Raw genomic sequence first — 14,361 nt, 5'->3', positions numbered from 1 at the left:
GTCTTTAGCTGGATACGGTCCATGAGACAGAAAGGCGTTTCTCAGCGCACGTCCAGCGCAGGGAAAACTCTGAGAACACGTCTGTGACACACAAACATCATCTCAGGATCCAGTTAAACACTGTCACTGTGCAATACGAATGCTTGACACTATCAAATTATTTATTATGTGCATATAAATGCACATACATGCATATAATTAGTTGTTTACATATTATATATATTTATATACATTATGTATACTGTATGTGTATCTATCTCATCAACAATCAATAAAAGGCTCTTTTATTCGAACACAAAGAGTATTTTGTCTGTTGAGGTTCTATTTATGACATCACACATGGAAGCCCCGCCCACAGTGGAATCTCATTGGTCAGAACTCTACATCAAACATCCAACATTCCGACTGGATTTAGGCTCTCAGATTAAATCACAGCTGTGATCATGGCATAATGTTCGCTCTCTCGTGGATTATTGCTGTAATCAATTCTGGGGTCATTCAAAGAATAAAAGAGATACAGATCATAATCCCTAGTCAGCGCTAATCATCTATATTCATCATTATGTGCTGATCTATGAAACAGAGGAGCCTTCAGAGGTTTCTGATGTGTTTGATTTTGTATCTAATGTATGTTCTTTCACATACACAGACCTTCAGCTCAACACATGTGCGATTAGCCGTTAGCGAGAGCGTTTAGCAGAGCTCACGCGTGGATTAAGGGCTTCAGAGATGCTAATGAGACGAGAAAAAATACTGGAGAGATCCACTGATCAACATCAGCAGCTTCACGAGGGAAAAAGAGAGGGTTTTAAGAGAATATATTGATCAGATGTCCTCATGGGGTTCTTAATTGGGTGTCTTTTAAACTAAAAGTGTTAAAAAAAATTCATTCACTGAAACTGTAAGTAAAATAATTATATATATCCTGTGTCTTATTTTAGTTATTTCCCAAGGAACTTTTTAAGATTTTCAGTCTAAAAAAAAAAAAAAATGTTTTAATCCAATATATATATATATTGGGAAATAACTAAAATCAAATAAGCTGACGTACTAAAATGACAAACTAAAACTGAAATAAAAATAAATATAAATATACTGTATATATAAAGAATAATAAAAATTTAGAAAATGGAAAAGCTAATAAAAATTCCACAAGGACATTTCAAATTTAAAAGGTATAACAGAATCTCTGTGAGTATACATTTAATCTCAGGGAAAATTACAATGAACATTTTAGAGCAAACTATATTTTCTGATGAAAATGAGATGTGAATATTAGCAAGGCCCTTTAAATTGACATACTGATATACTTGATCTTGGATGAATTTGATGAGAAATATCTGAGTTTGTATCAAGATCTCTGACTTCTGATGGCAAACTTTGGTATTTTTTCAGCCTGAGCACAGTTTGAAACGTATCATCTTAAACTCTAGAGGAGAAGTGAGATATTTTAGCAAAAGTCTCCCCTCCACTGTCTTCAGGAGAAACACTTGAGATGAGTTATCAGTCTTTGATATGGACTGAAGTCAATGCTGTTTCCTCACCTTGGGTTTGGGTGTGACACCTGTGCTGGGTCCTGGGATGGTGTCAGGTGACTGCTGCAATCACAAAGAGACAAACACAAGAGCACATGAACATCACAATCTTCAGAGACAGCTCAAATGTTCTGCAGGGGCCCTTAAGGGCCGGTTATAACGTGACCTTCACATGAAAAGCACTGCACAAATGCGATTTTATGAGCTAATCCCATCTCGACAGTGACATTCTGCCATGTTTATGATGTGCTTTTGACATTTCGTCATACTCCTGGATATTTCCGGATAAGCAACACTTCCTTCATGTTTGGTTTTGACATTTCACACTGATACAGCATGCAAATCGTGCGGCAAACACTGACTGCGCTTTGAAAGGGGAACGGGGTCAAACTTGTGCTGAGTATTTTGATATACTTTGGTACTAAATGACTTCCATATCTATATACCACACACACACACACACACACACAAAAGCATATTAATAAAACTACTAAAATAAACATTAGAAATTTTAAAAAGTAATAGAAAAGTTACTAAAACTAAAATTAAATATGTAAAAATAAACAACAGAAATATTTTTTGTTTAAAAAACTAATAAAAATGACAAAACCATGTAAGACAATTACTAAAACAAAAATTTCAAATATGTAAAAAGTAAAGAATATAAATATATTAAAAAAGTATTAAAATGATAAAAGCACTTATTACAATAACTAAAAAGAAAATGAAATATAAACAGTAAAAATAAAGAATATAAATATATTAAAAACTAATTAAAATGATAAAAGCACTTAATACAATTACTAAAAATAAAATGAATTATGTACAGTATAAAAATAAATAATATAAATATATTAAAACCAAAAAGATATAAAAATGACAAAAGTATATATACTAAAAATAAAAATAAAATATAAAAATAAACAATAGAAATTTTTACAAAAATTATAAAAAATTAAAAAAGCACATAACATGATTATATTAAAACTAAAAATTAAACATAAAAAAACAAATATAAAAAAATGAAAACAAAAACGACAAAACACAATTACTAAAACTATAGTTAATAAAAAAAATAATACTTAATTAAATATTACAGAAATAAGACTAATCTAGGGAAGTACCATGGATGAACATCATCACTCTGTGACATGAGGGACTTAATGACATTTCACTTCTACTTAATAATTCTCCGTCAGCATGACATAAGTTCATATTAAACAGCGCAGTCGTGCGATCATGTCAGAGCAGCTCTCTAAAGAGACGCTCTGTTAGAAAGAAGGCTTGTTCGGTCTGATACAGACAAACTCTCAGTGTCTGCCTTCACTTCCAGAGCTGGAACGAAGACGCTGATCCTCATTAATATGATCAGAACTTCAGATGAAGATCAGATGGAGTGACCCACATTCACTCCTGTGTCTTATTCTCTTACATCCAGTCCTGTGTCTCCATTGTCCTATTTTACAGCATAATAGAATATATAATGATGATGATTATAGATTGCATAGTCGTTATTCTTCATCACATGTGAATATTTAATTATTTAAGTAACCTGCATATAGTCATATTCATTCATTGTGCAATCTGTCACTTATTTCTGCACTCACATCTGTTGAGCAGAAAGATAAACATTAAAATATAAAAAATAAATAAACAAAGGTTTTACAAGCTGATGTCATAAGAGAACATTTAAAGTTCCAAAACCAACATCCAATATGTGTCTAGAGATTATTAGCGATATGCAATAAATTTAAGATTAATGAGTCAAATCAGTTTAGATCAATCGTGACCATTTTAAAGCCACTGAATGAGCTCAATTCAGTGAGTCGCCTGAATCAATACACCTCAAAAAGAATTAAAATCATATCGCAAAGCTAGTATTACAGCAAAATATCTGTGTAAGTCTGTTGGATTCTCAGCAAATTTAAGAATCCACCAATGAAAAAATAAAAAAATACAAACAGTGCTGAATAAAGTGAAGGAACAGCTCTTCTAAAGAAACATGATTCAAGGATTCAAACACTTCACAACGATGCACGCGCTTAACTTCAGCTTTGTTCAGTTCAGCAGTTTCTATATCGAAACAAACCGCAAATTAATATTTCCAAACGGGTTTCGCAAACACTCGAATCAGGAAGATAAAAAAGGCTTACAACCAACACTACCATCCTGTTATCATGAGTATGATTAAAAACCTCTGAACTACAGAGATGAATTCATTCGGCATGAATCCTGTCTGAAATTCCTGTGATGAAGGTGTCTGTGGTCTCCTGCGGGCCGACCGCATGCATCCATCCACAGACAGACCTCTATCAGCAGCCGAATCTCTCCAGGGGCCGTGCGTGCGCTCGTGGGCTTTGTTTTGACTGGGCTCTGAAGACGGTGTGTGTTTCAGATTTACTGTATTGATTTGCTGGAGATCTGGGAGCTGAACTCTACTGGAGCACAGATAAGCACATGCATGAGGTGGAAAAGGCTTTTTAGATAAAAAATAAAAAAAGCATTCCTGTCCTTCATGCACAGCTAAAACCTTTCGCTGAAATCACCTCTCTCATCATTCCTGCCTCATAAATCACAAAAAGATCCCGTTCTCTCAATATCATTCGAAGAGACCTTAAGCATTGAAGTACCGTGCATAACTCGTCCTGCACCGTTTGTGCAAAAGACATGAATGATTATAACACAATGTGAAGAGGTGTGCTGCTACTTCACTAAGGACTTGAGATTTTCATGTAATGACCGAGCAACTACACAGAACCAACTATCAGTAAGATGAAGAGATTCTGGTCACATCCTGGTCCATGTAGTACACACAGTTCCAAAGTGCAGTGAGTCTGTGTGTCATTATGTGTCAGAAATGGATTACTCTCAGATTAGAGCGCTAACACACACACACACACACTCACGCACCTCTATCTTGCATGGCTTGTGGATAAATCTGTCGCTCTGGATGAGTGCACTGCAAGATGGAGACATCAAACAAGACTTGTCTTTCTCGTTAAGATTTCATTACATCCACAGGCGCTCACACACACACACACACACACACACATCCACTTAGCAGCATGAGGACTGTGTCATTAAGTGCAGCTTCTCCATCAGAGAATTGCAGTGAACTCCGTATGAGACGTCACATCAGCACACTCTTTCTGTGAAACGCTCTTCCAGAGACTCATCTGAGAATCATCCCGGCGCTTTCACGGGAGAACCACGCTGCTCAGAGGTAGCTCTTCTCATTTAGGAATCAGCATTGTCTTTTAGACGTCTCTCCTAAAACAAGAGACCACATCTGAAATAGTGTAAGGGTGAAATTCATGTCAGAAATGACTAAAGTTTATATTGAGATCTTTTTCTTCAGGAGAAACATCTTAGAAACTCATCATTTCATGTTATTGCTGTCTTGGAGAAACTATTTTCTTTCCTCCTTTGAGCTCATGGATCTCATCGCATGGACAGAGAGCACTGGACATGTTCTTAAAAATAAAGGCTCTTCAATGGTTCTTTGCAGGGACTTTGGTTTGCGTTTTTATCTAGAACAAAACCAAATGTTCTCTTACAGCATTATATGACATTAAATCACTGTCATGAAGCATCAAAATAATCTAAAAAGACTTTGTAAACTTTAATAATTTGTGTACTTAAAGGAATAGTTCACCCAAAAATGAAAGATGCAGATGAGTTTGTGTCTTCATTATATTTGGAGAAATGTAGCATCAGTGTCTCATCAATGGATGCTATGCAGTGTATGGGTGCCGTCAGAATGAGAGTTCAAACATCACAATAAAAACATCACAATAATCCACAGTCCATCGGTTAATGTCTTGTGAAGTGAAAAGATGTGTGTTTGTCCATAATCCATAAAAACGCTTCTTCCAGTGAAAAAGTGGTCTGGTCTGAATCACAAATGTGCTGAAATCAAACACTGTTTACAAGCTAAAACAGTCCAAAACAGCTCTAAATACAGTGTGTGGCTGGATTTTGATGTGAGAGACAACAGGAGATGGACTTTTTCACTGCAGGAAGCATTATTATGGATTCATATGTTTCTGTTTTGGGGTTACTTGTACTCTAAAATGTTCTCCTTTAGCATCAGCTGTTAAAGCCGTCGAGAAAGCTTTATTTCTTTCACTTGCAGTTGTGTTTTACAGCAGCAGAACCTGATAAACAGATGCTCCAGTAGCTGCTGTCATTGCAGCACACAAGGAAACAAATGTCACGATTGTAATATTAGTTTCTCATTTAGTACTAATGAGGCTTTCATTTTTTATTTCTCTAATCACCCCGGAGCGGATGAACTGAGTCCAATGAGCCTGAACCAAACATTCTGTTCGAAGCCGTGAGAAGCCTGAAGGTAAAAGACATCTCAAGCAACACATCAGAGACACAAACAGACCAAACTCTCAAGAACTAGGATCATTCTGGAATGTCTACAGAAGTTACTGAATAAAACTCAGAGTTACAAAAGTCTTGATTGATCACTGTGGATTTCCTCTCATCCTCACGATTAATCAGGACTTATACAATTAACACTCACAAACCAGCAAAATAATTCTCATCTTCAGGCATCTGAAGCACTGAATAGCTCCTCTGTCACACCACAAGTGTAGAAACAGAATATATATCAGCTCTTTCCATACAGTCCATTAGAACACTGCTCACTTCAAAATCTAAAGGTTCCAAATAGAACTCATGATGTCACATTGAGAATCTTTTAAATAAAAACAACCCCATTACGCAATATTCCAACAATACTGCATATTCTACACAGCTGCAGAACAATATTCATAAAACAAATAGTCTGTATATCAGCTATTCTGCAGCTCAGTTTCAACTGTGTCTACACGGTGCACAAAATTAGTCTCCAAATCCCACAATATAAGGTATGTTTTACTTTGCACCCTAATTGACTCATTCAGGCTTTACAAATATAATTCTGCCATTACAAAATGTACTACGGTAACCAGTTTCTATCTGTTATTGTGATGATAAAAAATGTGGCCAATCGGGATGAGATGCTAATGTGAAAAAGAAATGACAGGAATATTCCCACAGCATCCCATAATAATTCATCATTTAACAGCAGCTACAAAACTGATGCATTGGTACTTTGGCGGAAACTATGGTTGCCATGGTTACTTGTATAAGGGTGCAATATTAAAAAGACTGGTAATCAAATTCAGCAAATATGAACCGCAGAACATTTTGTATTTTCATGATGGGGAGTTACAGCAGGTGTGCGTGTGTGTGTGTGTGTGTTTGTGTGAGAGAAAGATCATGTGTTTGTGTACCTGACTGTGTGTCTGTGTGTGTGTGTCTCTGTTGCCTTAGATACCACGACTGAAAAACATTAGAGCCTCTCCTTCATAATCAATGTGATGTGGAATAACGCATGAACGCACTGACAGCACGCATCACTCTTAACGTGCGGGTGTTCGCGCGCATCCCCAGCGTTATAATCTCAGTGATGGTGGATATGGGTGGTGTTCTGATCACGAAACACACAGTCTTCATCACACGCATACACTGGTAACTCACGCTCTTTTTGCGCAGGTTCAGTCCGTGCTTTAACAATCCGGGCAGATCTCGGATCTTCTGCTTGATCTGGACCTGGTCCCTGGCGGTTCTGTTCCATCTCCAGGTCGACAGGAGTCCGTCCTCCGCGGAGCAGGGGATACTGTCGGATTCCTCCATCATCTTCCTCCTCCTCCTCCTCTTCTTCCTCCACTTGCTCTTCACGCACACGGACAGCGGAGCGACATTCCGCCGCCGCTCGATGATCTCCAGCCGCCGCAATGAGAGACGAGACGAGACCTGCCGTACACTGCTGCTCCACCCAGCGATCACTCACACACACACACACACACACACACACACACACACACACTCACACACACACACACACAAACGCATTCAGCGCTCACACACACCTCCGCTGGAGCACAAAAACCAGTCATCAATTATCTGAAAGCTGAATTAAATCATCGTTGCATTGATATATGGTTTGTTAGGAGGGCAATATTTGTCTGAGATACAACTATTTAAAAATCTGGAATCTGATTATGCAAAAAAAAAAATATATATTATAATAATAATAAAAATTATCGAGAAAATTACTTTTAAAGTTGTCCAAATTAAGTTCTTAGCAATGCATTTACTAAAAAAAAAAAAGTGTGGATATATTTACATTAGGAAATGTACAAAATATCTTCATGGAACATGATCTTTACTTAATATCCTAATGATTTTTCGGCACATAAAAAAATCGATAATTTTGATCCACACACAATGTATTGTTGGCTATTGCTGCAAATACACTCTAGAGACTTTAAGACTGGTTAAAATGCCCCAGGGTCACAAATGAGGACATTCAACAGCCTTCTATGAAATCTGCACCTAAAAGAAAAAGTGTAAATACAGTATTTAGCCATCAACATAAACTATTATATTCGCAGTGCTGTGATTACTCCACAATGATTGAAACAGAAATTACTGATTCCAGAGAAACATTTTTAGTAACATAATCCATTACATTACACATTATAATCAGATTACTTTTATTTAACTCCCTTGATCTGACCTGACTCGTTCATCAAATTGATTCAAACATTTGTTGTAATTAACATGAAGTGCATTAAACATTGCATCTGACAGAGAACCAATGAACATGCATCATGCGATACTTGATTTTTTTTTATATTTATTTTCAATTCTCAGGTGCACTTCAAGTCTGCCTAAATATATTTGGTGAAAAATGTTCAGATGACAAATAGGTCTGTGAATCTGTGCATTTGAGTGTGTTTGGAAAACAAAAGCATCCCATACATATAGAAATGCTTAACCTACACAGATAATTCCAACAAAAACTGATTTTTCCAGCTGCTCCGGATCAATGAGATGCACAGAATAGTTTAACCTCTTACTGACCGGCTTCCTCTACACCCAGTGCACAATTAAAGAGAATTTTATTGCATTTGTCTCATTTCTGAGCATTTTTTTTAGATCTAAAGATGTAACCCAAAACAATTTCTGCAGAAAACATTATTTTATATGGAAATTATTATTATTCTGTTCAAAATAATATTGTATTTATTTAATAGATATATTTTATAAATTGTATTTCGGAATATATAAGTTCTGAATGCAAGGATGATAATTCAATTAAATTTATTCATATTAACAACACAGGTTAAAAAGATCCCCAAAACAATTTCAGCACAAAATATTAGATAAAAATATATGAATATATATATTTATATAATTTTTACTAATTAGGGAAAAAGTGTGTGTGTGTGTGTGTGTGTGTGTGTGTGTGCATGTGTACACACACACACACACACACACACACACACAGTTTTCTCCCTAATGAGTAAAAATCTGGTCACATCTAAATGATCAGTGGATTTATTTTATACATGAATAAACATGAACTTTGCACCAAAACGGCTGTCCTGCTGCACACTGAAAGGGACCGATGACTGAATAAATGAATCGGTGTGAAATCAGTATCACAGTTGGAGGTTGAATCAGTAGAACTGGTTTGGTCTTTGAGACGGGACGTTGTGTTAAAACATTGATCAGGCTGTTTGTCTCTTCAGACTGCTGTTGGTAATCCTTCATTCCATACGAGACACATCAAGTGTTTTCCAGCATCCTGTAATGGACTTATCACTCGATGTCTGTCAGTTACAAGGTCAGAAGCAGGTCTATTTGAACACAGGTGGATGGACACAGATGCTTACAGATGCATGATGGGACAGAAACTGTGCCACTCCTTCAGCCACGCAGCAGAAATGTTCAGGATGCTTTTGGAATAAGCGAAGTGTTCATGATCCATGAGCTGATCTAAAGCAGAGGCCTGCTTCTCACTGGTTAAAGAGGTCAAAAGTGAACGGTCGCGCTCGGCAAACCAGTATCTCCACATCTCTCATGAACGAAAAGCTGATGATCTGTCAAAATGAAAAATCACCTCTACACGGCTGAACGGAGCACATGCCTGGAGGAGGACACCAGCGCGCGCGTGTGTGTGTGTGTGTTGTGTGTGTGTGCTCTAATTTCAGGTGTAACGCCGAGGTGTTGGATGACAGGAAGAACAGAGGGAAGCAGGTGTTCAGTCTCCAGGATCTGCAGAGAGAGAGAAACAGTGATTAACTGGATTCCACTGGACGCTCTGTGTTCATCTGGAACACAAAGAATCATGACGGAGAGGGAATAAAAGTCCTCTGAGAATCTAAAAAAGAATTCTGGGGAAAAAATTTTAAAAAGAAGCATTACCATTGGGATACGTGGAGGTTGAACTAGATCTTCAGCTTCATATCCAGGTCAAAAAGCCTCCTCATGGTGTTCCCCCACAATCCACTGCAAACTTCAGATCTGACCAGGGTTGGAGTTAACTAAAACCCTTAAAAATGTACTAACAACTAAAATATATAAATAATAAGTATATGGACATAAAAATAAACTAATAAAAAATTACAAAGAAACAACAACTGAAACATTATCATTAAAATTAAAACTGAAAATCTAAAAATAAAAACTACAGCAAAAAGACAAAACCAAAAAATTACTAAAACTATATAATTAGAAATAACATTTTCAAAAAAGAAAAACTATAACAAAAAAATGACAAAGCAAAAATGTACAACTTTATAATTAAAATAAAAATTGAAAAAATTAGAAAAGAAAACCCAGAATATATTTAAAAAAATATATTAATACTTAAATAAATAAATGAAAATATACAACAATAACAGAACAAAAACAATTACTAACATTTTATTAATAAAATAAAATCTATAATATAAAGACAGTATAAAAAAAATCCTAAACTGTATCATCAAAATAAAAACCTTGATAAAACATGACAGAAACCCTAATATAATAAAACTATCATTAAAATTAAAATCTAAAAACTTTTTTTTTTTTACTTTATGATTTATATATATATATATATATATATATATTAAAATATAGTTAATTAAAATACTAATTCATTGAATTAAATGTGTGAAAAAATCTGAATATATCCATATTTTATTCATATAAAATATATCTTATCATAGAATAGTTTAAGCAGATTTTTTTTTTTTTTATCCCATTAGGATTCTTTGGGAAACGATCAGATTTTTTTCCAATTCTGTTTGGTGCAGTTTGTTTGGTGCAAATTAAACTTGTAAAATTGATAGCGTGTGCGCTCGTCTGATGATGGCTGTATTTGTGAAGGTTATCAGTGTCCCTCTGGGAGACGCGTCTGTGTGTTTTTCTGTGTCTGTTGTGATGTTCAGCTGCGATCAAACACTGACAGTCTATTCTTAGAAAGGCTTATCATGATTAAAAATAGTCTGTGAATGTTCAGCTAATCCCTGCATTGAAGTATTCACACACGTGATCTGATGACAGCAGCTCAAAGCTGTGTGAAGTGTGTGACGCCGCAGGTCTGTCTAATGTGTTCAGAGTCCCACGCTGTAAGACACCACCGAAAACTAATGCTAGTGCTAAGTTACCTCACCGTACGAATTAACAAACAGACCTAGAAAAGAAAATTAGGTTAACATTTTATACTTGAATAAGGAAACATGTATATTTCAATGTGTAGAATAATTTAATCCATCATGTTGTCTTTTGTCTATGACATTCCTGATTTTGTTTTATTTGATTTTAATAAAACAATCATTAATTAAAGAAAACTCTACAGTAATCCTATATTCAACACTGGAGAATGTTATTTTCTAACATTTCTCTTGAAATTGCATGACGAATGGCATTATTGTTCTTCAGGAAATTCTGAATGTGCTTATTTATAAATATTAAAAATATATATTTCATTAAGACACAGTGACTATAATACTAATATATATAATATACGCCACTTTGACTATAAAACGTGTTTTTTCAGTTAAATTTATAATAAAAATTTACTATATGCACTATTTATATTTTACATTTTATGTATATATATATATATATATATATATATATATGTGTGTGTGTGTGTGTGTGTGTGTCTAATATATACCTAATATGATGTCCTTTTACAGTTAAAATGTATCTTATTGTAAATACATATTAATGATAAAAAAATGTGACATTTAACAAAATTGTAACTGTGAATCTAACATATGTATAATTTAATATAATGTATATAAACACACACACACACACACACACACATATATATATATATATATATATATATATATATATATATATATATATATATATAGTACACACACATATAGTTCTGTATCTTGTTAACTTGCCAATGTTTCAAAACAGAACTCGGAATATCTTTCGAAGATTTGATGTCACTAACCGCGCAAACTTTGGTAAATCCAGCGATGATTTCATTCCTGAAATATTTCATCCTTCGTAAACACATCTATTTCCAAACAGACTGGAGAAAAACCCTGGGAGCTTTCCTGGTGGCTGTGTAAAGTCAGTCAATCACTCTAGAGCTCACTAGATTGAGAAAGGCCTTGTGTTTCAGGTGTGGTCAGCGTGTGTCCACAGAAGAGCATCTGCATGTGAAAGTGAGAAAAGAGAGTGAAGAAAGTCTTTCCTCTTAACCCTTCTCCGCTCCAGTTACTGCTCTCACACACAGACAGATCTTCAAACACAACCCTGATTAAATATTGAAGAACCCCCACGGCTCTCTAACAGAACACAACCTCCAAAAAAGAGAGAGGAGAGGAGGCTTGGTACCAACCCAAGGAGAAGTTCCTCTGTGAAACATTGCTATCAACCATGGTCAGATTTTAGAGTTAGACTTCAAGCCGATTTAACTGGTTTAAAGGGACACTTCACCCAAAAATGACTATTGCAAACTGTGTGTTTCTTTCTTCTGTTCAACACAAAGATATTTTGACTAATGTTGGTAACCAAACAGCTGCTGGAATCCATAGTAAATCAAGTTATACCATCAACTGATTGTTTTAATTTTTGGGAGAACTGTTCCTTTGAAGTTACTATTTTTGACAAGAATATTGTTCCAGGACCTATAAAAGGTCAATTCACTGCCATGCCTTACTTTACAATTTATTTTTTACAGTTTAGAGTTATATTTAAGTGTTTAAAGCATGTAAACTAAACTGGGAATTCCCGGAAATAAGTGTTTTACTGCCATCTTGTGGTTGCTTTACAGGACTTTTATAACGTCATGTTCAAACAGAGGATTCTATTGTGTGAAAATATCTTCTTTTATAAAACGTGATTTAAAATTCTAATTGAAAGACATATTTTTGTATTTTTCTGGAAGTAACCATATTGTCGATCTTGTCGTAAATTTTTAGTTCATAAATCAAAATTTCTCAATACGTTACCTAGATTTGATGTCTTTCTTGCAGAGAGTGCTTATTGTTAAATCTCTTAAACGCATTGATAAGAAGAATAACAAGTTTATTAAGGCTTATGATGATATTATACTTAAAGAATGATTTTCCTGGCCTTTTTGTATGTCAATGCAGTGCTATTTTGTCTTGTAAAAAAAAAAAAAAAAGAGACTATATATATATATATATATATATATATATATATATATATATATAGTCTTTTTTACAAGACAAGACAGAATATATATATATATAAAAAACTTTACAGAAGTCTGCTAAATATAAATAAAAGCATAATTCACGTTGTACTTAATTGTACAGTTGTGTGACAAAGAAAGAAAGAAAGAAAGAAAGAAAGAAAGAGGGTTATTGTGGTAAATGTAATTTTTAAGTAAATTACCCGAAAGCTGTTTCAGAAAGGGAGACTCCTCCAAAGTTCCTCTGAGGATGGATGTGAGGGGAAACCACTACCTACCAGAAAATCTCCCTAAACTTGGCATAAAGATTTAGCAAAATTTTGGCACAAAATGTGTTTTTTTTCCCAACGCTGGACTCCTAGATTAGCGCAATTAGCGATCTGACTCGCTAAGTTAAATGTATACATCGACTTTTTATGCTAATATTTGTGGTCCAAACGGTCTTTTCGCGACCAAAGTTACTTAAATATCACCTTCAAGTCAACTAAAGTAAGTTTTACACAAAAACTATTAAATTTCTCAGACCTACCTGTAAAACTGATAAATAATGACTACATCTGTTTCGTGGTGTAGCGTGCAGATACTGATCCCAACGGCAGGCGCTCAACGGTTGATCTGCTGTTGCTAGGTTACCACCTCGACTGCCCTCGAATTCTTTTCTGGAACTAAGAAAAAATACGCGCGCTTTCTGTCAGACTTCAGTTGTTTACTCGCTTTCAAAACATTTGACAACAAAACATTTCACAACAATGAAACGTTCCTGAAGTAAGATGTAAAATCAAACGTTTTCATGAACATTTTAAGGCCAAACATTGACCGTTGGTTCCCTCAACTATTTTCAATTGTAAATAAAATAAATGCATAAATTTAAATAAATAACCAATTTCTAACGTTTTATTATTAAACGTAGCCTAAGGAAAAGAAACCTTTACATTTTGTTCTCCAACAACAAATTAAACACATTTAAACTGCAAAAGTGCATTTTGAAGAGACAATTTTGATAAAATGTACACTATTTAAAAAAATATGGCACAATGAACTGTAGCCTAATAATATAAAGGAATTTTCCATATTGATTTTTATTTTGCATTCCATTGTGTTTTAGAGCTAAGGGAAATGTCTGTAATGCGTCTTGGCAGGAAATGATCAGTGCACTTTCCATTTTTTACTATCCATTTTGTTATGTTGCTAACAACTTGCCATATAGGCTATTACATGTCTGATTAATCAAGCATCTAATCTTGCATCCTTCCTAGCTATTTCTGTTGTAGATAATCAGTTCAACTATTCTTTCAACCCTGTGTC

At 34.8% G+C, this 14,361-nt stretch overlaps 1 protein-coding gene and 1 long non-coding RNA gene across 3 annotated transcripts in view; both read right to left on the bottom strand.

The window, feature by feature from the left end:
• rapgef5a (Rap guanine nucleotide exchange factor (GEF) 5a) overlaps positions 1 to 7,390 on the bottom strand; it is a 43,502-nt gene extending 36,112 nt beyond the window's left edge. The window contains exons 1-3 of the mRNA XM_026252477.1: positions 7,071 to 7,390; positions 1,545 to 1,598; positions 1 to 81 (exon numbers count right to left, since the gene is read on the bottom strand). The exon at positions 1 to 81 is cut by the window's left edge and continues 26 nt beyond it. Coding sequence (XP_026108262.1) covers positions 1 to 81; positions 1,545 to 1,598; positions 7,071 to 7,229 — 294 coding nt within the window. The 5' untranslated portion in view covers positions 7,230 to 7,390. The remainder of the gene's footprint in view (positions 82 to 1,544; positions 1,599 to 7,070) is intronic.
• Positions 7,391 to 9,016: 1,626 nt separating this feature from the next.
• On the bottom strand, positions 9,017 to 13,696 carry LOC113080272 (uncharacterized). Of its 2 annotated transcripts, XR_003281828.1 has the most exons (5): positions 13,586 to 13,657; positions 13,260 to 13,351; positions 11,845 to 12,049; positions 9,807 to 9,905; positions 9,017 to 9,656 (listed from the first exon to the last, which is right to left on the bottom strand). It is a non-coding gene; the product is annotated as an uncharacterized LOC113080272 (long non-coding RNA). The 2 variants fall into 2 exon arrangements; XR_003281827.1 differs by lacking the exon at positions 13,260 to 13,351 and having other exon boundaries at positions 13,586 to 13,696.
• Between the last annotated feature and the right edge of the window lie 665 nt (positions 13,697 to 14,361).

This window comes from Carassius auratus, unplaced genomic scaffold (assembly GCF_003368295.1).
Source record: "Carassius auratus strain Wakin unplaced genomic scaffold, ASM336829v1 scaf_tig00030631, whole genome shotgun sequence".
NCBI classification, from domain to species: Eukaryota; Metazoa; Chordata; class Actinopteri; order Cypriniformes; family Cyprinidae; genus Carassius; species Carassius auratus.
Note: the sequence above shows the minus strand (reverse complement) of the source record. Positions and strands in the feature narration are given on the sequence as shown.